Source organism: Larus michahellis, chromosome 1 (assembly GCF_964199755.1).
Source record: "Larus michahellis chromosome 1, bLarMic1.1, whole genome shotgun sequence".
Lineage (NCBI taxonomy): Eukaryota > Metazoa > Chordata > Aves > Charadriiformes > Laridae > Larus > Larus michahellis.
Window position 1 is genome coordinate 152,761,432 of NC_133896.1, and position 24,455 is coordinate 152,785,886.

A 24,455-nucleotide genomic window follows, 5' to 3' on the forward strand; every position below is an offset into this window, starting at 1 on the left:
TCTAAAAATTTTTGATGCAGCTTGAGATACAGGTGTCTGAGTCTGCTTTTGTGTTTACAAGTGTGTATGTAGATTATACGTGAGTGCGAAATAACTGTATCTAGGTAACTATAAATACATATGCAATGAGAAAATTAACTGCTCTTTTGGAAAGTATTTTTGTGAGTCCTAAGGCAGCTGCCAAAAGCGATTTGGGAAATCACTCAAAATTTCCCCTCTATTTGGTAACAAATTGATTTAAGAACCTCTGGAAAGTCCCCTGAGACCTCATGCCGTATGTCAGTAGGACAGAGAAAGACCTGACAAGATTTGTGCATTGAAGATGCCATTGGGTTCCATGGTGGCAGCCTCTGTCCCGCTCCCTGACTCTCATGTATCACACACACGCAGCACCATTTGCAGTGTCGGGGCATGGAGTGTGCAGACAAACTGTGCCTACCCAGATAATCTTCTACCTAAGGTGACTGGCCATAAAATGTGTTTTTACCTGCAAGATTATGTCCTTCTCACTTCATGTGGATGCATATCAAGTCACCTGAGGTCTGAAAAGGCTCGGTCATAGAGCAGAAAAGCATCGGTTATGACTTAATTTTGCTGTTTCTTCCTTTCCATTATTTTTTCTCTCCCACCCCTCTTAGCACAGAATTAGAGCGTTGCAGAATCCCACAAGGTTGGAGTGGACCCCTGGGAGCTGTCTGATCCCACACTCTGCTCAAAGCAGAGCCAACCTACACCAGGTTGCTCAGGACCTTGTGGATAGAGAATCCACAGCCTCTCTGGGCAATGTGCTCCAGTTTTTCATTATCAAACTTTAACAAAGTGCAAACTTTTTCATTAACATCTCATGAGAATTTCCCTCGTTGCAACTTGTGTCTGTTGCCTCCTCTCCTATTATTGTGCGCCTCAAAGAAGGCTCTGTCTCCATCACCTCTGTACCGTCTCATTTGGTAGTTGAAGACAGCAGTTAAGGACACCTTTTTTCTCGTGCCTCTCTAACCCTTGGTTTTCCTCCTTAGCCAATTCAGATATACCTCTTAAAAATCTTGCCGTTCTCCACAAGGAGAAAGAAACAGTGCGGAAGCTGTGGTACTAACATTTATAGACCATGTATGCAATCACTTTGCTTAACTCTGGTACTTCATCTCCTACCCTTTGGGCATCTGCAGTGTTTGTGCCGCGAGTTCCTCAAGTTGTAATTGTCCTTCTGTACAATTCTGGGGGGAAAAAAAAGGTATCCTAGCGGTGCTTAGTTCTAACTTGCTAGAGTAATAGTAATATTATAAAGTGAAACAGTGATGTATGTATTAATGGTCGTTGTCTAATAAGATTGCAGTGACCTCTGTGGGTGAAATGAGGAATATCCAGCTTGTAGTGCAATTTATTGTCATTTCAAAACTGTTTTCAAAGGAGCTTCAATTCAGGATGTAGCTGAATTGAAGTTCAGCTAAACCAATCTAGTGACCCTCTGCCTCACCTTCGATGCCCACACTAGTCCTACATGCTTGCTCGTGGTGATTCACTCTTGTGGGCCTAAGTTGGCTGAACTTGGCAGAAAAATAACTCAGTAAAAGACAGCGGGTAGCTAGCAAAGTGCATCAGCTTCCTCTGTTACCACAAGAGCTTCAGCACCACTAGAAGGAAGTGGTGGAAGTGTGTGGCCAGGAGCAGAAAGGGGAGGAGCGGAGGTGTAATGTGTCTTATCTAATCACATCCTTGGCCCCCAAACCTAATCTTCACACCTGTGTTTTGTTTTGATTACATATTTTCTGCTATGTGATGGTTCTGGATGTTGGTGTTCAACCCCAGCTCATGTATGTCATTAGTTTTCTGTGTGTATTTCCTTTGCTCCCTGGAATCCACATGGGCTCTTCTAGATCCTGTGGGAACCTGGTGGCTCTAGCTCGGGTTTGTGGTCCTAATCTTACATCTAGGGATAGAAATCAAGAGGTTAACACTGAGGCACGAGGTGATACTCAACACCGTTACTTGGGTGTCTGTGCTGGACGTAGGTGTCTCAGCTCCTGTGCAGTGAAGATGTAGTCAAGATGGTGAAATCTTGAGAGCTTCTCAGCTTGCCCTGCAGCAGCACCCTGCAGTAGGCCCCTGCATTAAACAGCTGAATTTCTTTCTGGTTTCCATTAACTGTACTGATATAACTTGGATGATTGAACATAGGTGTCTGATGTCATTTGGGTTGCCTGAGGATATCCTGCCATTCCAAAAGATTTGAGTGTCCAATAGTTTCCATATGAAATTTGGCAGTCCCAACCTTAGGACACCTTAAATGGCATCAAACATCTACATACAGTGAGCTGGCCTGAGTCCACTGTGCCTTTTGCTTTCACCAGCAATTCTTTTTGTTTTCTTTCCTCCTCCTTCAAATGTAGTCCAAATTTTATTTAGTGAATAGATAAGATTTGCTTTTGCCTTGTAGTTAAGTATAGGCCTAACTTATCTCATTGGTACCAGGTTGGTTCAAAGCCGAGAAAAGTTCTTTTTTTTTTTTTTTTTTTTTTATCTGCACCACACAAACATGGTCTTTTAATGAGACTGAAACAAAGTTCAAGAACTGACCGGTACTCAATGTCTGAGCTGATACTTGCATCAGACTTAGGCTTTGCTACTTGCATCGGTCTCTCTGATTAGAACATAACAGTGTATGAAAACAGTGCATCTTTTGCAAGCAGCTAATATTTAAGAACATTTTTCCTTTAAAATTCACTATATTTTCAAAGTATGTTGTGCATTGGTGAGTATTTCTGGAATCAGTGTTTGGGCAAATGAGAGAAAAGATGGATTTTGCCTGGAAGGGGCCAGATCTTCCACTGGTGAAAACTGGATCACATTTGTGAAAATGCAGAAAAATTCCTGATTTAAATTTCTTTGCACTCATCATCTGAAGCATCGTTATTTGCTTTGATAATGTGCGTCTACAAAATTTGCGAGACAGTGAGGAGTAAGGGTTGGCTTTGGGTAACTGGATGGCTGTACTTCATGAACAGGTGACAATTTTAGGTTTGTGTTGTGCCTACTTAATAGATATAAACTGAGAATTAAGAAAGAACCTGAATGCTTCAGACAGACTTTTTAATGTATACAGTGTTACTTATTTATTTATTTTAGATGGCAAAGAATTTGATGCGTTTGTGTCCTATGCAAAACTCGACTCTTCTGAAAGTGACTCTACTTTAATTAGTGAGGAAAAATTTGCCCTGGAGTTTCTTCCAGATATGCTGGAAAATAAACATGGATACAAGTTATGCATTCTTGAAAGAGATATTCTTCCAGGAGGAGGTAAGGTTCTTGTGGATGGTAGAAAAACTTCAGTTCTTTATAAAATTGTTTTTCACTTTCCAAAAAACCATATGCACCAGATCAGTAAATGCTATATTTTGGTACTGGAGTTTCTGCTCAAATCTCATCATGTTTTGATCTTTATATTTGGCCCCTGCACCTGAGGCATACGTCCATTTGAGTGTCGTTGCTGGGAGCTACTTGGCTGAGAAAAAGCTTCTCGTCCAAGAATTTCTTTTCAAGCAGACTCCATTCCCTGAAAAGAAGACCCCAAATGTTTCAGTAGTTACTTTCTGAGCAACTTTAGTCAGTGCTACCTGCAGTAATTAGAAAGCCCTCAGTACCTGTCCCCGGGACAAAGACAAGTGTCCCTTGGGACTCTGTTTGAATAGCAATAAAGCGTGTTGAGGTCTCAGCTGTGTTCTCCACCTCCTAAACAGAAAGTGGTGTTCTCCAGGCTGTGTAAGAATGGCTGCAGTACCCTCTGATAGCAAACACATTTCTAGGGGTTATGTGGTTGCTCAGTATCCCTATTTTTTGTTTTTCCTTGTTTCTGGGATTTAGCTGTTGATAAAGGAACTGATACGATAAAAAGTTCATTATAGACTGCCATAATGATCGCCGTTTCTTCTCCAGCTTACACAGATGAAGTTGTCACAGCTATTAAACAAAGCAGACGAGTAATAATTATTTTGAGCCCAGCCTACGTCAGCGGACCAAGCATCTTTGAACTGCAGGCAGCAGTGAACTGTGCGTTGGAAGACAAAAGGATAAAGCTGGTGTTAATAAAGTTCCAGGCTTTCCAAGAGCCAGAGACTTTGCCTCCAGTAGTGAAGAAAGCTCTTCGGATTTTACCAGTCGTTACCTGGAAGCCTTCTATTTCTGCTGCTCCAAACAAGAAGTTCTGGAAATATATGCATTATTACATGCCAGTGAAAACTACCAAGATGTTGGGAAATTGCAGCCTAAAGGGCTTTTTCCAAAGGTTATTAAGCCTGGTATATCGATAGCAGAAATTTCACAGAGGGGTGACAGTAGGCTCAGGAATGGTGATGTGGTTGTAAAAGACCTTTCCTACGTTGGCTGCCCACTGTGGATTGTCACTGCAGTCATCAGTCGCTCACTCCAAAACAGTGAGAAGGACCGCAGCGTGGCGGTGCTGCAGCCCCACAGTAAAACTAAGTGCCACTGCCCACAACTGTAAATGTGAGCTATCTTTCATAAATTATTATTTTATTATTATTTTTATTATATTTATTATATTATTTTCCTGTGATGTTGAGACACACATGTGAATGTTTTGTTCTTTGCACTGTATTTCTCTGGAATATTTTTATACTTGTTTTCTAGAAAAATATTAAAAAAGGGAACTCCAAAGGAAGCTTGCAGTTTAATTTTCCTGCGCAGTTCAGTGGGACAAATCCAAACTCTTTAAACTAGTTACCTCCTCCTGTGGGAGCACCAAGGAAGTACCATGGGAGACTGCTACAACAGGGTATGCCGAAGGGCTTGGGAAAAGAAGGAGCACCGTGTCAGGGCTGATCCCAGGCACCTCCATCCTTCCTACAATGGAAGAAAGCATTCCTACCAGTTGGACACATCTGTACGTTGCTGATCCTGCCTGGCGCTGGTCACTCATGGATCTGTTGGTGTGTGTTGCAGTTGTAATGGGTGTGTTGGGTGTGTTGCAGTTGTAAGTCAAAGTCCTGGTTGTCACAGCCAGTGGACTTCCAGGGACTCTGAAGTCTTTCCCATGAAGTCCTCTGGCTCATAACTCTCCAGGTTTCATATCACCTACTCTCAAGGAATCTTGCCCTCTGTGTGTGTATGGCTGTAGCTAAGTGAATCACAATGGTTAGTGTTAAGAAAATCTGACTAGGAGAGCCACTGATCTGGTGTTCTGTTGACTTCGTTGGGCCTTCAAGTTAACAAATCCTTGTTTTATAATGCTAATTGAATACCTCATCTGCCAGATTCCTTGTTGGAAAGGGACTTCAAGAAATACTGCTGTTAACAGGACCAGTATACTGAAAAAGAACAACCCTTGCAAGCAGGCTGAACAGCTTTATCTACCTAATTTTGTATTGGGTTCAAAGCCTTTGGTGGGACGACTGGTGATGGTGCTGTGGGGCAGAAGCAGAAGATAGTACCTCATGTAGAAACAGAACATCAAATGGCATCACTGGCTGTACCACAGAAAATTTTGCAGTTTCACCTGCATTGAGGATTTAGTTCAGATCATGATAAGCTTTTGAAGATTTCCCAGTTGTCACCACTTGTTGCCTTTTGCTTTGCACTACAGAGCATCACAGGTGCACATACCGGATCCCTTTCCACAGAACGTCAAGTGGAAGATTTTCTTCACCCATGAAAGGACATTCAGTCTGTGGGACCAGTTGGCCCCTCCTAAACACATGCACTGTGGATGTGGGGTCCTCAACATTAGTTGTTTTGGGTACATCTCTGTTCTCACTAGTCTGCACTGTTTTCCAACACAACCAAATTAGTTGGTAATTTGAATAATTTGTCAGTAAATTAAATTTACTCACTTCTAGTGTATGTAATACAGGCTTTAGCAGCTTCTAATCAACACTATTATGTTTGCATGCTTTGTTATCCTAACACTAAACATGGTAGTTTTTGTGGAGAGACTGACCTTTTAAAAAAATATTCCATAAGGGTGAATGTCGTATTGGAGGAGGATAATGTGGTTGTCCAGTAAATGCCTTGCTGGCATGAGTAAAACAAATGTCAAATACAAGACAACTTACGATCCAGTTTTAGGCATGTGATGTGACTCAGACCTTCCTCTTTCTATTGTTATAATGTGCTGTTATGTACATTTCTAAACGAGAACGTAATTTGCATGGTCCTCCACCAGATGTCCTTACCGTAAACCCTGCAGGGTCCGTTTGTTTACACACCAAGTAGTTTTGCTACCAGGTAAGACAGGACCAGTGAGCAGTGCCAAGTGTGGTACCTGAGGTGCCAGTTGCTCTGGGGAGGCAGACAGGGAATGAGGACAGCAGAGGAAGGTATGGAGCAGGCTCTCCTGCCTGCCCAGGGTGCCACCATCTGTCCCATCTGATGCTGTTTACCTGTGCTGCATTTGCTGTCTGAATGCAGTGCATTGCATCTTTTTTTTTTTTTGACAGTGGAAAAAAATCAGAGTGGCTGGTTAAATGTAGCTGGAAAAAGCTTTTTATTCCTTAACAGGGTGATGCTGTGGCCAAGGTTTATCTGGGTCGGAGGAACCTGCAGAACCGGTATCTTCATACAAACTCCAGGTCCGTCTGTAACACAAGGAACGGGACAGGCACATTAGGGCTTTTAAAATGACCTAATAATAGGCAAATGAAGCAGCCCTGAGGAAGAAGCGGCCGTGGCTATGAACAGCACGAATTAACAAGAGTGAGTGTTGCATACCTTCATGCGCCTGCTATATGCCGTACCTGTAACAAAATAGTCACAGCCCCAGACATGGGCTCTGCTGCGCTTGCACGTGCAAAGCTTTTGAACTGGTTGCTGTTGCTGTCGAGTCTGGTATCCTGTTCTGCTGATGGTGATGTGGATGAGCCCAACCTGAGCAAGGATTTCTTGCCTCAATATGAACCTGATCATGGGGATAGTGTTGGCTCTTCACAAGATACGAGGCTACACGTTTTCACAGTGGACTATGACTATGTGCAAATTCCCTATGAAGTTACTCTCTGGATCCTCCTTGCCTCTCTTGCAAAAATAGGTAAGTAGAAAATGGGATCTTGGGTCCTCCTACCTCTGCAAGAAGTTAAAAACGTACCATGTAACCAAATGTCTTCCATGCACTTTTGTAGCTGGGGTTGTTTTTACAGCTTCTGTCCTCAAAAGAGCAGGTGTGTTCATTACCATGACAATGACAAAATTCCAACTCTGAATGCTTCCAGCTTACTTAAGTAAATGTATGACCTCTAACCCTCCTGTCTCTGGAGTTGTCTATGCTAGTGAGTAGCAATGGAGCTCCCCTACACAGTGCTGTCCATCCCTTTTTCTAGTCCTTGAACATCAGAAGATAACAGAATTTGCAGCCTGCCACAGCTGTAGAAATCAGTAACACCAGACTGAGAATTCAAGCATATTGAATTTGTGGAAGAAAAGTGGGAAGAATTCTTCTGTTGTGCAAATAATAGGAAACATTTCCCTATGAGTCTTTGTTTTCTGTGCTTGCTCTTTAAAGTTGATCAGAAAGTAATACCAGAGGAGAGGGACTAAGAGTCTAAGAGGGTGTAGGTCATCAGGGATGCAGCATAAGTGCCTTTCGAATACATACCAACATATCTATCTTCTATTAGAGCTCCAAGGAGGTTTTTGAATGAAGAAAGACGACTCAATTGGGAAAAGCAGGGACTGCAATTAACACAGCAAAGATGGCTCACCACGTGTCCTAAACGTTTGCATGGTGGGCTCAAATTATTTTGACCATTCAGAATTAATGCAGCAATATCAAATAAATGAAGAAGGTTATAACAACATGAAGAGCTGCACACATGGGATCCCCCAGTCCTTTTGACCTTTCCATGGGATTTTCCAACATTACTATAGAACAGGTTGGTAGGTGGGACTGATGATTTTCTGGAGGTGGCCTGAAGATAAACATTTTGCATGTCAGAATCACACAATTGACAAAATTGTTACCACTGACCATGATTTGCCAGTTTCATAATAGCTGATGATCTCAATCCAGTTTCTACAAATGTCTTCACTGCTAGAATAAGAATAAAAATTTTCACAAATCAAATTTGTTGTTATGGCATCAGCAGAGTGAGTTAGCAGTGTGCATATTGATCAGTTCCTTTATTCATCATCCATAAAAGCACAGGACTTGTCATACAGCACATCTATTCAATATCCTTGTTTTGAGCAAGAAAAAGATACTTTATAAGAACTGTGTGATGCCTCTCAGGCAGACCTGTTCCTCAGCTGGGAGTTTTGAAGTAAGATTATTTCTGATCACAGAATCACAGCATGGTAGGGGTTGGAAGGGACCTCTGGAGATCATCTAGTTCAACCCCCTGCCAGCGCAGGGTCATCTTAAAGCAGGTTGCACAGGAACGTGTCCAGGTGGGTTTTGAATGTCTCCAGAGATGGAGACTCCACCACCTCTCTGGGCAGCCTGTGCCAGTGCTCTGCCACCCTCAAAGTAAAGAAGTTCCTCCTCATGTTTAGACGGAACTTCCTATGTTCAAGTTTGTGCCCACTGATGAAAAGTGTGGAGCTGCTGACTTCAAATCTACTTGGAAGAAAGTGTTAGTCTGAATAATCTAGTTACCCAGGGAAGATTTCCAAACCGTTATGGATTTTTAGTGTTTTATTCAGGTATTATCTTCTTTCTGTATTTCAAGATTTCAGGATGGGAAGCATTTCTGAGATATTGAAAGGCAAAGCAATCCCCTTATTCCGTAAAACTGACAGAAGACTTGAACATGATGTTTTTAATTAAAAAATTAGACAGAGTTATGACCTTAACATACTTTTTGATAAAAACAAAGTGTCCGCAATTATTTAAATTATTATATCTCCTAAATTATTTAAAATTTCATAAAAATTTTATTGAATTTCTCCTATGAAGGCAGACTGAGAGAGTTGGAGTTGTTCAGCCTGGAGAAGAGAAGACTCTAGGGAGACCTTATAGCAGCCTTCCAGTACCTAAAGGGGGCCTACAGGAAAGATGGGGAAGGACTCTTTATGGGGGAATGGAGCAATAGGATGAGGGGTAATTGTTTTAAACTGAAAGAGGGTAGATTTAGATTAGATATTAGGAAAGAATTCTTTCCTGTGAGAGTGGTGAGGCACTAGAACAGGTTGCCCCGAGAAATTGTGGATGCCCCATCCCTGGAGGTGTTCAAGGCCAGGCCAGATGGGATTTGAGCAGCCTGGTCTAGTGGGAGGTGTCCCTGCCCATGGCAGGGGGGTTGGAAGGAGATTATTGTTATGGTCCCTTCCAACCCAAACCATTCTGTGATTCTGTGACTGTATGATTCTAAAAATATTTTTCTTTTCCTTTACTTTTGACCATTGATAATTCAAGGGTCACAGAAATGCAGCCATGTCATTAACTTCTAGAGTTACAGGATGAAGGTTCATATAGCTTCAGGCATTGAGACACAGCCACTGGATTTATAGGTTTCTTATTTCTTAATCTGCCTCACTCTCATTCTTGTAACTTCTGAAAAATTCCTTACATTTCTAGTAGAAGCACCTCTCATTTGCAATATGATTATGCAGTTCCCGGTATAGCGATCGGATGAGCCAGTGCTAGACATTATCTTAGTAATGGTATCAGTATTCGTGTCAAATGAGACGAATTATATGAACATGGTTGCAGTAGCAGTACATGAAGGCGGGCAGGAGGAGATTCACACCCACAACATTTATATGGTAAGCGTAGCCCTTTTTCTGTAAAACAGCTTGGCTACATCTATACTTGTAAACTAACAAGCACCCTGCCAGGAAGCTGTGCGTGACTGTTCATACCACATCAGCGTTGGTGTGCTCCTTCTCAGCTCTAGCCCACGTCGACAAGCCTTCTTCCAGGCAGTGCCTGTGCAGATATGGGCCAGGATCTGTTCCCACAGGCAGTTTGGATGTGACCACTTCTTGCTGAACTAGGGAAGAGAATCGGGCTGTATGGGTGCAAGCCAAACCTTTCTGCTTGGAAAAGTCTTTGGCCTGCTTAATTTGCTAGTGTAGACTCAGCCTTTATTCTAGAGAGGAAAAAAAATCCCTTAGGATGCATTATTTTCTCTGATATTTGATGGCTGCTGGTAAGTCTTTCAGCTCTGCTGAAATCACTGGTTTTATTTCAGTAAACTAACTCATAAGGTTCGTTATGAAATGTTGCTACCTTTTGGTAGCATTTTTCCCAGAAAAGTAAGTTAAATCAGCTTGTATAAAGGCTTATGTTACTGTGGCTTGATTTCCGCTGCTGTGGATATTTTCTTGTTCATGAGTATTCCCTCTCTCTGTCTGTGGATCACCTGGAGTCCATGCAAGGCTTCAGGGGAGTACTGGAAGTGGAGGGAGCTGAGCAGACCATGGCGTTTGAGCTGCTCCCTGCTCCCTTGGGCTTCTCCATGTTCCTGGTCGGCCCAAATCCAGCGGGAGCTCTGCAGCCAAAGGACCGTCCTCAGCACTGGGGGGAAGCTGCCTTCAAACCTGCAGCCAGGGATAGAGCTCTTTTTGAGGCAGAGGGAAAATACTGCACCTCAGAGGTCTGGCAGTAGCGATCGGGCAGCAAGGATTCTTGAAGAATATTTTCTTTCCAAATTGTAAAGAACCTTTTCAAAGAGGTTTCTGTATTATGAGAGGTGGAGCTTAGACTCAGGACACTTGCTCAGAAATAGAGAGCTGAGGGGGTGGAAAAAGAAGGGATCCATGGCTAAACTCGCCCCTTGCTTTAGTGACACAAGTCTGGGAATGTTTCATTTTGAAAGGAACGGTACTGCCTGTTTTTATATTCATAATCCTAAGAGCAAAACCTGTCTGTGTGAAGACAAAGTATTCAAGGGCAGGTAAAACCTCTGTCTGACATCAGGTTAACCTAAATTTGAATAATACCCTAATGTTTTATTCAAGGTTTCCATCTCTATCACCGATTACCAAGACTCATGCCCGAAAGCTGCATCCTAATTGCCATTGGAGCACTAGTAGGAGCGATCATCTTTGCTTCTGATCACAAATCTCCACCGGTGATGAACACAAGTATTTACTTCTTGTATCTCCTTCCCCCCATTGTCCTGGAGGAGGGTTATTTCATGCCAACTCGCCCATTTTTTGAAAACTTTGGGTCCATCCTGTGGTGGTCTGTGCTGGGATCTCTGATGAACTCATTTGGGATTGGCCTCTCCCTCTACGGAGTCTGCCAGATTGAAGCCTTCGGCCTGACCGACCTGAACCTGCTGCAGAACCTGCTCTTTGGCAGCATGATTTCAGCTGTGGATCCTGTGGCAGCTCTGGTAGTTTTTGAAGAAGCCTCTGTTAATGAGCAGCTTTACATGATGATCTTTGGAGAGTCATTGCTAAATGATGGCATAACTGTGGTGAGTTTCTTTCCACTCCTTGTCTTCCCCTCTTTGGGGTCTTGTGGCTTGTAGGGTTACTGGGCACAGAACAAGAGCAGCTTTAAGGACATCCTAGATACGTTATTTATTTTATGGATACTCCACTCCTTACACACAAGTAATTTTAATTATGGAAAGATTTCATCTTATATTAACTCTTTCAAAACCAAATTGGTTTAGAGCTGCTCGAAGAGAGAAGCACATTAGATACCACACCTTGCTCTTGCATTCACTGAAGTGAAAGGATGATTTTTTTTGTAGGAACATTCTTGACATTGTGCAAGCAAATAAATAGAAAATTGTACTGCTTAAAGACTGGAGGCAGCAGGGGCAGCAATACAGGAGACCCTGCCTTGTCACATGCCTTAGAGAGCCTTCTGCAAAAAAAAGCCAGAGGTGGACAACCTCTGGAGGCCGTATTCCTTCCTCCAGCCCCTTCTAGGAAGTTCCCCAGAGACCTTAGACAGGAATTTCAAAAGCTATTAGTAACTTTGCATAATTCTGTTTCTATCTGTAAAAAAATTGACACCTGACAAATATTCACCTTTCTGAGTTGTCTTATCTCAAGTGTCCAGAAACAATGCTTCTGGAATAAGGGAGATTTTGTTTGTTGGGGGTTTTTTTGTGTTTGTTTGTTGTTGTGTGTGTGTTTTTGTTTTTTTTTTAATAGGAAAAGAGTGTTTTTACAGAGCTTCTTTTGCTAATTCTTTTCCCCTTTTCTCATTAGTTCAACTAAAACTTGGAGCAACCTGAAATCCTAGCTGTAAACCACAATTGACAAAACCACTTAGAACATGCATGTTTTTCAAGGAAGAAGTTTCAAGCAGGAAATTCCTTGCTCAGAAACCAACAGGGCTGCTCATGTGCTGCAAGTTAACTGCAAGTTAAGGAGTTTCGCTAGATAAGATCTTTACATAATTTAAATCACAGGAATCTAAAACACATAAAAACTATTCAGATACTGTTGTACATGAGGTACAGCACAAATCTGTACAGAGTTCACTGCTGAAAGGCTTCATGGGAGGAGTGCAGTTTCTGAGTAACGCAAAAAGGAAAAGGAATGAAGTAATTTCTTGTAGCCGCAGCCTATTGATCATCAATCCTTCCTCTTGGTGAATCAGAGATGTAGGGCTGATCTAGAACTAGGGGACAAATGTTACTTCACTTTACATGCAAACTGCTAATATGTTACAGTTGTAAAAAAAAAAAACCCAATGCTTCTATCACTTCCCCTTGTCTTTTCGGTTCCTTCAAGTGCAGACCTCAAAAAGTAATACCTGCTCTTCACTGTGGAAGAGTTTGTTTGGTCCTTTTTTTTTTTTTTTGACTGGCTCTCTACCTTGCCTTCCCTTTGTTCCCAGCTGTTACTTATGACGTGGGTCCAACTCATGATGGTATTTACATGAGCTTTCAGTCAGGATCCTGTTACAACATAAACGTGTAGGGACAGAAAGCCTTTAAAAACATGGGTATTTAGGCATTCCTCAGCAGGACTAGGTGTGTTAGCAAAACAGATGAAAGGGCTGTACATGGGGAGTGTTGGCTATACCCCTGTGAGTTCCCTTTGCCCCACGCGCCCTCATCTTTGGGGCTCTTCTCACAGCAGCTATGTTGCAATCAGCTTGTCAGCTCCTGCAGATGCATCTCTGCATCACCCACCCCTCATCCATTTTGTGAGCATTCAGGTTTTCCAAAACTCTACCTGGCTTCGCGTTTGAGAAGACTGAAGTATTTGTCACCCGGATGGAGGCCAATGGGTGCCTTTCTCCTTTCTGATACCCCACTTGTTTTTTTAAAGGCTTTAAAACTGTTTATCTCGGGTGTCTTATCTTACCATTTCCTCCCTGTTTCTCTCTTAACAGTTTCATTAGAGTTAACCCTATGTGTTTAAAAAGATAATATCACCAAGATATATTAAGCATACATATTTTTCTATTGTATAAATACAAATATTCCCTGGTTCTCTCCAGTCTGTTTATCAGCTTGAACATTTTTTCCCCAGCAGGAAAAACTGGTATGAATTTTGCTGAACTTGCGTATTACATTTTGAGACAATGATACTCCCTCTCCTATATTTAGATCAATATCCTGATATCAAAAATTTGCAAAATAACATACTGCGGGATTAGAATGGTGATTTAGGAGTTATGCCTTTGACTGGCACAAAAGTGGATAATTTACCCTTTTTACCCATTTGTACCTTTTCCCATTCTCCTCAGTAGGGCCATGTCTACGGATGGAACAAGAAGGCTTTGGGTCCTGTTAATTGCTTCTTTTCCCAGTTGTTTCTGAGTGGACTGTTAGCATTAGAATAGTGCAGACAGCAACAGGATTGGTCATAGCATGTATCATACATTAGTGGAGTTTCAAAGCCCTGTTCAAAACAGTGATGTTGATAAATCCAGTGCAGATTTCATTCAAACCTGAACACAGGTGGAGGACCCTGATTTTGCTGCAAAGTATTTCAGGCATCAGAAGGTCTTCTCCTGCATATACACAGACCATTTCTATCTCAGCGGGAACTGAGTGCCTGTGTGCATCAGGAAATGGAATATTTCCCCTGGCTCCTTCATCTCTGAGGTTTGATTTTAGAAAGACTGAGAACACCTACACATCATGCTGTACTCAAAGTGGCAGTGACTATTTTCTCTAATGGTGCCTTCTCTTCTTTGTAAGCAGCAGCAGAGCAGTTAAAGAAAACTACTGCATGATGGAAACCCAAGTAAAATTAATTTCTTTATTTGAGGAGATTTGAATTTACCTCTTTGATGTCACTGGGCAAGGCTTTGACCACGGGGATGTATGGCTGCTCGGACGGAGGATGGAGATATTCGCTGCTTCTGCTGTTGAAGCTGATCCACTGTATTTAGAGTAAAATTAAATGCATGTGGTCAGAAAGATCTATCAGATGTTGGTGGCTAAGGCAGTCACTTGAAAATCTTTCTTCCAATACTTCTGATGTGGATGGTACATGCAATGTTTGTGTCTAGAGCAGGGACCAGCCCCTGGGGAGGTCCCCTGTGGGCAACAGTGTCACGCTCTCTCTTCCTTTCCCTAGCTCTAACAGCCACCCAGTGGTACACCACTACGTGGTAATGTCCCCTCCAAAAAACCCAAAGCATGACATTCTCAGAGTTGTTAAATGAGGTCAACTATCAGTCCCTCCCTTCTTTTTTGAGTGAACAAAGGCGTCCTAAACCGATTAAGGCTTTCCTACCATATAAAGAATCATAGTACTCCATTTACTGGCATAAGCACTGCAATGTATCTTAGCCAAGCAGCATCACATGGAGCCTTACTTGTATGATGCATTTCACAATGTTCTATGGAAGAGTTTATTCCCACAAAGCATTTTACAAAAAATGGAAATTATGTCATATTTCCATGAATTCAATTTTAATGGCAATTCAGTTATATCATATAGACACTTTAGGAACTATAAAAAAAGAAAAAAAACTTACGAAGTCATTTGCTGAGGATAATTTGCTTTATTCATAAGTCAGCATAGATTCATGCCTTGGTATCATTCATAAAGAATCACAAGTCTCAGGAAGAGGTTGAAGCCTGCAAGAAATGGGGAACAGAGAGAAAACAGGCTTTGTAATTAAAAGCTATATGGTAAGTACAGTAAGGTTTACTTATAGTGGAGACATGAACCCTCTTTTACTTATCTGCCACTGAAGAGCTTAATTTCATACAGTCATCAGGAAAAAGCAGCTCAGGGTATTTTCTCAGATGAAACATTTTGTTGTGCTTTGTCTGTCCCCCAGACACATTAGCAATGAGCCTCCTGGAGAACAGGCTATGTGACAGCTCAAGGTCATATGTTCCCAGCAGCAATTTAAGATTAGATAGTAGCTGGGGAATAATTATTATCCTAATAAGCTTGACTCTTCTACCTGCAAATATCTGCTTTAATCTTCTTAATAGCCTTCTGGAATTAACTATATGAAGACAGAAAGACCAAAGAAAAACAGATAAGGCAAATGATTTTGGTCTATTTTGCATTTTTTTAACTAATGCTTTGGTACAACAGCTTTGGAGAGCTGGTGTCTTTAGGTGTTCCCCAAATTCTCTTGAAAACTGAGAAGTGACTTTCACGTGTTACACGATCCCTGTAAACAGATCTGACAGGACTTAATGGTGGCCAACTGTCAGCAATCCCTAAGACCTTTTTATTACTACACCACTCATTACTGTAGAAACTGATGAAAGTAAAATATATTGAAGACTTTTCATTAGAAATTTCTGCAGAAAAGAAATCATTGATAATAGAAGTATGGTAAACTTATCTGTTCTAAACTAAATGAAATTATCTTTACAGATCAAATTGTATAATGTAGAAAATTCCATCTTTCTTCTAATCTCATATTGTTATCTTCCCTTCCTATCACTCTCCTGTTTCCTTTCCCATTCCCAGCGATGTTTAATGATTTTTATGCGTCAAGTACTATTGAAAAACATTTAACATTCCAGAGTCCACTTAATGAAGTGTGTCCAGTCAACTGATCATACAGACCACCTAAATGGGATTTAAATCAAAAAGAGTGATTCTTAGCGTCTGCCCTGCCCCATCCTGAGTCAGAAAGAGAACGTGGAAGGGAGAGCCTGGGATTGGTAAGGTACCTGGCTGGGCTTTCAACATCTGCTACAAGGACCAATAATGAAGTTTACCTTAGGAAAACAAAAAGCTTGAGTATTTTTTGGTTACTCCAATTGCATTTGATCCCCCAGAGTTTTACTCTTATTACATAACCATCTACCTTTTTTTTGTTGTTTTTTTTTTTTTCTGTTTTTCAGGACACTTAACAGACCCTTAATTCTGGGACTTATTAAGAATCAGCTGAGATTTCAACTGTTACTTTGCTGAGCAGCCTAAAGAAATTTTAGGCATATATATTCGCATACACACACACAATGAACTGAGAAAGCCTTCCAGGTTCAGAAAGACGCCTGACTGCCGTCTCCTTATTTTCACTCGTAGGTTTTATATAACATCTTCATCGCCTTCACCCAGATGCACAGGTACGAAGAGATTGAATCCATCGATGTCTTTGCTGGCTTCGCTCGTTTCTTTGTGGTGGGACTGGGTGGCGTGTTGTTTGGCATCGTCTTTGGATTTGTTTCGGCGCTGATGACTCGATTCACCCACAACGTTTCCGCTATCGAACCCCTGTTGGTCTTCATGTTCAGCTACTTGTCATACTTGTCTGCTGAAACCCTTTACATCTCGGGCATTTTGGCGTGAGTATCCCTTACAGCTTTTTGGATGCCCTCTCGAGGGCAGTGGCATTGTTTTGAGGAGGTGGTTTGCTCGAGCTCAGGGAAATACAGGCATTTTCAGTGATTTTCAGTCTCTGGCCTATAGCAGACAGCTGCAGTGGATGGCTTCTAAGGGATCTGAAAAATGCAGTGGTAACTAGGAAAAGCAAACCCACAGTCAGCGTCAGCATAGATATACTACAGAGGAGCGCATATGGGCTCTGAAATTTTTTTAGATTTTTGCCCGTTGGAAAAAATACTGCATGCTGTGGGTAAAATGACTAGTGCTGCCACCACCTGGCTGCTACCTCTGCTAAGAGCGGCAGAATGAGAGAATGATTTGGTAATAGTGTATCTGTATTTATTTCTAAGCAGCATCACCATCAGATTACAAGAGAGATGAAAATTAATGAGTACAGAAAACATAATAAAGAACGTCCTAGTTCTTCCTTTTGCATACAGCTGTGAACATCATCTCTAATACAATTTACTGGAATTACATTACATTTGTACTGCATCACTGGAACTGAAACCAAGCCAAACCAGACAACCGAGAACATCAAGCTCATATGCATACATATACTCATGTCTATGGGTATTCATGATCATATTTTGATGTGATCAGGATAGCTTAATACTGCTGTAATGCTGGGGACTGCTTCTTGAAGTGCTGTGGTGGAATGGGTGCTTGCTGCAGAGAGAAAGCTGTCAGGTCTATTGACTACAGTAAATGCAGAGAGGGCGAGTATTGTGGAAAAAGGATGGCAGCAGGAAACGAGTCAGAAGAGAAAGGAAGGAACAGGGGTGAAAGTGAGAGAATATGTTTACTCACCTCCACTTGTCAAACCCTGATTTCATAGAATCATAGAATAATTTGCATTGTAAGGGACAATTAACAGTCATCTAGTCCAACCCCCCTGCAATAAGCAGGGACACATTCCACCAGATCAGGTTGCTCAGGGCCCCGTCCAGCCTGACCTGGAATATTTCCAGGGATGGGGCATCTACCACCTCTCTGGGCAAGATGTGCCAGTGTCTCACCACCCTCATTGTAAAAAACTTTTTCCTTATCTAAATCTATCCTCCTTCAGTTAAAAGCCCCTTGTCCTATCACTACAGGCCCTACTAAAAAGTCTGTCCCCATCTTTCTTATGAGCCCCTTTTAAGTACTGAAAGGCCACAATAAGGTCTCCCTGGCGACTTCTCTTCTCCAGGCTGAACAACTCAAATTTGTTCAACTTCAGAGCAGAATTGGCTTTGTAAAAACAATCTTTGCAGGATGGCAGGAAGCAATACTTGAATATTTAACCATATTAAATAAGTGGTTAGACAGGAGATATGTTTTTCTGAGCAATTAAACAAAGCAGGTGAGTCTTCCACTATGTTTTGCATATCCAACAGATTTGGTCTGACTGATGTGACTGGCAACTTTAGTTGGGCAGGTTTAGACCTACTATGTAATGACCCTTTCCTACCTGCACTGCCCAAAATACTGCTTCCCTGCCTATTCATTACATTAGACTACATAGCTCTATTTCTTTTGCCCCTTATTTTCATTAGAGTGGTGAAATTATTAGCAATAAAAGAATGTTAATATAATTGGGATTTATTATTCTTACTGCTTCATTAAGGAAATTATTGCTTGTTTTAGGGATGGGAACTTTTTGTCACCCTTCTGAATTATTGAGGAATTCATTCATTTTTCACTTGGATCATGAAAGTCTATTATGCATGTGTCTGTGAAAGTCAACAGTATTAAACATTAATGCCTAATGGCCTTGTCTTAAGAGTGTCCTTGGACCTGCTAAATGTCTCAGCTCCACCAGAATACCCCTGAGATTTCTTCAGTGGAAATTAAATGAGCAGAAACTAGATGAAGGGTTATTTAATGAACAGTCAGCGTTCTCTGAATTCACAAGTTTGGAAAAATATCATCACAAGAAGCCCCCAAAGACTAAAATAATATCAGTACAAACTAGATAGATGATGGAATATGTTACTAGCATAGCACTCAGTCTATCTATTACCTATGACCATGGAAAATGAAGGGAGGAAGAGGAAAGCCCCTTCAGTAGGGCTGCTCAAAGACTACTGCTGCAATTGCTACCAGCGTCTGTGCTGGGTGGCCGTGGATGCCTCTGAAGCAGGCTCTAGTCTTCATTAACAGCAAAGAGGTAGAAAACATCCCTTTGCTTCCTTAGGCACATTCCCCACACCCTGGGTAACTAAAAGGTGGGGGGGAAGGACACACCTATAGGATAACTGAATTTCCCCCTGCTGTGCTCCAATGGGCTGCTGTGGGTGGAGAGTCGCTGAATCTTACCTGCTGATCTTCCAGCCAGCTGGCAGGGAGCCGCCAGGGGCTTTGGCCCCAGCTTAAGACTACCAACCTGTTCTACCACCACCACCTCAAAGGAGAAGGTCACTAAGAGGCAGGTTATGTCCCTCTAACCGATCCGTCCGTAGGCTGGTACAAAACTGACTTGCCCTTTGTTTGAGACTCAAATATTTGGTGCTTGGTGGCTGTGTGTTAGGCATTCAGGAAAAAACAGACTTTGAACAGGAACGTGATACCCTCACTTCCTCGTCAGGAATGCTGACTGGTTTGCTTCCTTTTTCCTGTATGCAAAATGGCTTTGTAAAGCTGAATGAAGATGGTTTTCTATTTAATGAAATAGATAACGTTATTGAAGAAATAAAATTCTTCTTGATATTAGGAAGGTCAGAGGCTGGTGATGGAGAGTGCAGGTAATGAAGGCTGAGGCTGTTCTTAAATGAAAAGAAAAACAGGTTGTGGCTGATATCTGACGTTTTGCCTGGTACAGGATGACAGCATGTGCAGTGACAATGAAAAAATACGTGGAAGAGAATGTTTCCCAGAATTCCTACACCACAATAAAATATTTCATGAAGATGCTGAGCAGCGTCAGTGAGACCATGATTTTCGTGTTCATGGGAGTGTCTACAGTGGGGAAAAATCACGAGTGGAACTGGGCCTTCATTTCCTTCACTCTGCTCTTCTGCCTCATTTGGCGGACACTGAGTAAGTCAGCTTTTGCAGGCAACCTTCTCTGTACCTCTGAGAGAAACCCTTTTGGTGCAAGGGTATGTTAGAAAAGTTTGTGCAGACTGGCATAACCGGTTCAACAACGAATTTACTAGGCTTATGTTACTGACATGTTAATTTCACAAATCTACACATGGACCAAAAGGGGGAAAAAAGCCCCGAACAAATCTGAATGCCAGTCTCCAAGCACAGATTTTATAATTAGGGGAGAATGGACTATTTTAAGCAAAATTAAAATATTACCATGAATATGCCTATATAGATGCTTATATCTTAGTTAATGAAATGTCTTTGGGTAAGTGGGTTTCATAATCATTTTATCACACACTGTAATTAACTTACTAATTAGATAATGTGTATATATAATGATACAGCACTTCTGGTGCTATAACACTACAGGTCCTGGGCCAGGAGTGCTGGAGGCATTAAAAAAGAGGCAAGGTAAAAATTAGCACTGGTAGACAACTGAACAGGGACTCTCTTTCCTTCCTTATACCACGTCTACTCCAACCACACTATGATACCGCTCCTCACAAGTCAGTGACTGCTAGAAAAGAGTCCCTGTTTAAAATTACTCCCTTTCTATGCACAGTATCTCCCTAGTCCTCCAAAAGGTCTTCTTATGGAACACTCCCTACTGAGCCACTGTTATTTGTCACTTAAATTTAGTTAAAAATATGAGTGAACAATGCTTTTGTAATGAAAGATGTTTTAGAAGTAGTATAAATGAGAGAGCCAAAAATACAATTATGCAGGCAACCTTATTTCTGACATTTTTTAACTTCTCAGTGACTGGATTTGCCATCTTAATAACTTTTTTTTTTAAAAAATTTCAGTAGGATTTTTCAGAGTAATTATTTTTTTTAAAGAAAATGAGAAATTGAAATATTCCATCAGGTGGCCTTGGAGGGCATATTCTGAGCACTGAAATTTAGGCACCTACCTTGGCTAACTAAGTTAGTAGGTTAGTTTCCCCGTGCTTCATTTATAATCAAAGGAAGCCCCTCTGGAGCATCCTGTTCAGTAGAAATCTACATTGGGCACCTTCCACCACTTCCTCCAGCCTTCTGCCCTTGTCTGTATTCCCTTTACAGACAGAGCCCAGGCTTGAGCTCTGGGCATTGGTCCTGCATCGTCTGCTGTGGGATAGAGGAGGAACAAGACCTGTCAGGTAATTCATCAGGGCCAGCCGTGCCCTGAAGGAGGAGGCAAAGAGCGGTGGAGAGGAAAAGGCAAGTGAGAGTTGCTGGAGACTGGTTGATGAATCAGCTGGGGAATATGCTTTGTTTTCTTTACCACTCACAAAGAAGGAAGAAATGACTGAAGATATGAAGACTGAGGGCAGCCTCAACTGCAGTGACCATGGGACTGCGGACACTAAGATCCCGAGAGGAGTGAGCAGGCCAACAAACAGCAGAATTACAGCCCTGGACTTCAAAGCCAGTTGAAGGGGGTTGATAATGTGGGAAGGGAATTGGCTGGACTGCTGGGCACAAAATGTTGGTCTAGCTGGTGGCTAATGGCATCCCTCAGGGCTCAGTACAGGGACCAGTATTGTTTTAATGTCTTTATTAATGACCTGGAGGATGGAGTGGAGGGCACAGTGAGCAAGTTTGTGGCTGACACCAAACCGCAGGGAGCAGTCAATATTCTGGACGGCTTCCATTCAAAGAGACCTGGACAGGCTGGAGAAATGGCTGACATAAAGCCCATGAAGTTCAAGAAAAGCATGTACAAGGACTTACTTACATGTGGGTTGGAATAACTCCATATACCATTATAGGCTTGGAGTCTAGTAAGCAACTCTGCAGAAAAGGACCTGGCCTGGTAGACAACAGGTTGAACACAAGCCAGAATGATGTCCTGTGACAAAGAAGGACGACCATGTCCTGGGCTACATTAGCAAGCATGTAACCAGCAGGTCCAGCAAAGTGTTTCTTCCCCTCTCTTCAGCACTGGTGGAAGTGTGTGCTGTCTCCAGAGTGCTCTCTTCAGTGCTGGGGTCCCCAGGATAGGAAGGACATGGAGGTTCTGGATCAAATGCAATAGAAGTCACCAACTTGGTCAGATGCTGGAGCACTGGATGTACAAGGAGAGTCTGAGAGTGCCAAGTCTATGCAGCCTGGGGAAGATATGTCACAGGAGAGGCCTTACTACTTTCTATAAGTACCCGAGGAGAGAGAGAGAAGATGGAGCCAGACACTTCTCAGAGGTGCACAGCAATATGCTAAGAGGCAACAGACACAAGCTGGAACATGGGAAATTCTGATTAGACAGTAGGAACCCATTTCTTCATATGAGGGTGATCCATTTTTTAACAGTAGCCCAGCTCTCCATTCTTAAAGGCATTCAAGACTCTACTGGAGATTTGAGCAACCTTATCTGATTAGCTCTGCTTTGAGTAGGGACTTGGACTAGATGACCTTCAAAGGTCCTTTCCAGCCTACAGTACTCTGATTCTAACAGTTGGGACCAGATAAGTATTGGTATCAAACATCTAAGATTAGGGTGCTATTAGGGGCTTATTTTCAGAGTACGTATTGGCATATCCTTCCAATCAAGACAGAAAATGTGCTCTTCTGGTACAAAAGGTATTTTGCTACCACTTGTCCATCCTCCTCTCAAACACCAAGGGGAGTGCTAGAGCTTTCCAGAGGAAGGCTGAAATATTTTCTGTTAAATTTGTTTGCTAAAATGATTACATCATTTTCTCTGAAGCTTGAATAAAGTAAAGAGAATTGGCCTGAGGGTGATAACTCACACACGCAGTTTCAGTCTAAGTAGCTAATGTCTAGCATAGTTATAAGTAGCCAAAAAAGGTCTTATATAAAGCAGCATGCAGGAACCTACATAACAGGATACTGATACTGGCCTTACCTATAATAATCTACTGAGTTTATCAGTGACAGCTGTGTAAAATAACACCAGTAATTATCAGAATTTTTCAGCTTTTACTTCAGTAATTTAACAGTTTCCACACGAAACAGGATGCACATTTCTTATGGAAGATGAAGAAGATTAAGAGTGAATCAAGCAAATTGCTAAATATACTCTATAAAGAAAAGCTGCATGCAGCCACAGGCTGTCTGGTTAACTTTAAATTTTATTAAAAGCAAAATGAAATTTGAGAAATAAACAGAGAATTGGAGACACAATAAGCCAGAGGACTAAAAATTTAAAAGTGCTATTACTTTTTGCCTTTCAGTGAACCTGTCCACAGGACGTGTTGGTAAAGCAGTGTTCAAACATTTTGGGCAGATACTGTGCAGAAAGCAGGAAACATTGCAAGGGAAGGCACACAGGAAAAACTTTCATCCAGTGGTTGGTCTTGTCTCCAGAACGCTTCAGAAAAGAACTGTGCAACATAAATATAGGAAGTAAATCTTTTCCCCTAATCTCACGCCTAAACTGCATAAGTGAATTCAAATCCTGAAGCAGTTAGGAAACGTGGTCTTTTCTAAGAGTCTATTTCAGACAAAACAGATCAGCAGTCGGTCAAAGAGAAGCTATGAGAACCCAAACTTGAAAAGAAAGGTTTAGCAACAGCTGCCTCAGCCAAGAGGTTGTTTTGCTTTAAATATTTTCCTTTTCTCCTTGATTAATAATAGCTGTGTTTTTTTCCCTTTCTAGGTGTATTTGCTCTCTTCTACATCAGTAACAAGTTCCGAACCTATCCCTTTACCTTGAAAGACCAACTCATTATTTCCTACAGTGGCCTTCGAGGAGCCAGCAGCTTCTCTCTTGCATTCTTGCTTCCAGTGAAGCTCTTCCCAAGAAAAAAATTGTTCATTACTGCTACTCTTGTAGTTATATATTTCACTGTGTTCATCCAAGTAAGTGTATTTCTTAATGGATTGCTTTCATGTAATAGGGGTGACTGAAAGCTTCATAGTGAAGACTGCACTGAATTTACTCTTAAACTAGGACAAGCTATCATATCTTATGGACACATTTAACACTGCACTGTGTAATTACCCTTTCAGGGCTTTTTAGGTATTATTAAATAACTTTTTTTCACAAAGTCTGTATTGAAAACTTGTGTTATCTAAAATATTCAGCAAAAAGGGCACTTTGTGTCCAAAATACCTTATGCTCACTGCACATGTGCTTCCTAATATTTCCAAATTAAGAAGCATTCTAACTTTACACTTCAGCACAGAATCATTCTCTACTAGTTGTGTATCTCAAGCTGAACAGAAAACAGTATGTCTGTTCTGTGAAGGATTTTGAATTTTTTACTTTTATCTTCATTCTTCTTGGAGGCCAAACAAGAACATTTTGAAATCCTTTGTAAAAGAATATTAAAGAAAAATTAAGTGAATAATTCAGATTTGTAAGAATAGGTGTCTACTTCAGATGTTCGGTTTATTCCACTCGGCTTACACTGCTGTACCTGGAGGAACTGGAGGTCTTGCATTCCACGTTCTGTATTTTCCCATACCAATATCTCAGATACTCTAGGGTGCCAACGGGGCACTAAGTACTTGTGGTTAGGCACTTATATTCCACCAGAATGTTTCAGAAAAAAACATTTTGTTTCTATTTCCCTTTTTTAAATGCTATTCTCTAAAGAGCAGTAAGGCTCGTGCAGTAAAGAATTGGGAACAGCTGAAAATGGTTTCTAAGTGAAAAAAATCTGAAATATTTAATTCTGAAAATGTTGAAGTAAGACATTTCAAGATTGTAAGAACCTCACAAAGATAATGTTTCCTTTCAAGTGAGTGCTATTTTGAAGA

The 24,455-nt window shown here is 41.5% G+C and overlaps 2 protein-coding genes across 2 annotated transcripts in view; both read left to right on the forward strand.

Moving 5' to 3' along the window:
- The window catches only part of IL18RAP (interleukin 18 receptor accessory protein), a 46,237-nt gene extending 41,794 nt beyond the window's left edge, over positions 1–4,443 (forward strand). The window contains exons 22-23 of the mRNA XM_074609542.1: positions 3,124–3,294; positions 3,931–4,443. Of these exons, the coding sequence (XP_074465643.1) occupies positions 3,124–3,294; positions 3,931–4,304 (545 nt within the window). The 3' untranslated portion in view covers positions 4,305–4,443. The remainder of the gene's footprint in view (positions 1–3,123; positions 3,295–3,930) is intronic.
- Positions 4,444–6,310: 1,867 nt separating this feature from the next.
- The window catches only part of SLC9A4 (solute carrier family 9 member A4), a 37,817-nt gene continuing 19,672 nt past the window's right edge, over positions 6,311–24,455 (forward strand). The window contains 7 exon segments of the mRNA XM_074572566.1: positions 6,311–6,329; positions 6,691–6,740; positions 6,742–7,036; positions 10,906–11,369; positions 16,375–16,634; positions 19,478–19,695; positions 23,350–23,552. Of these exon segments, the coding sequence (XP_074428667.1) occupies positions 6,311–6,329; positions 6,691–6,740; positions 6,742–7,036; positions 10,906–11,369; positions 16,375–16,634; positions 19,478–19,695; positions 23,350–23,552 (1,509 nt within the window).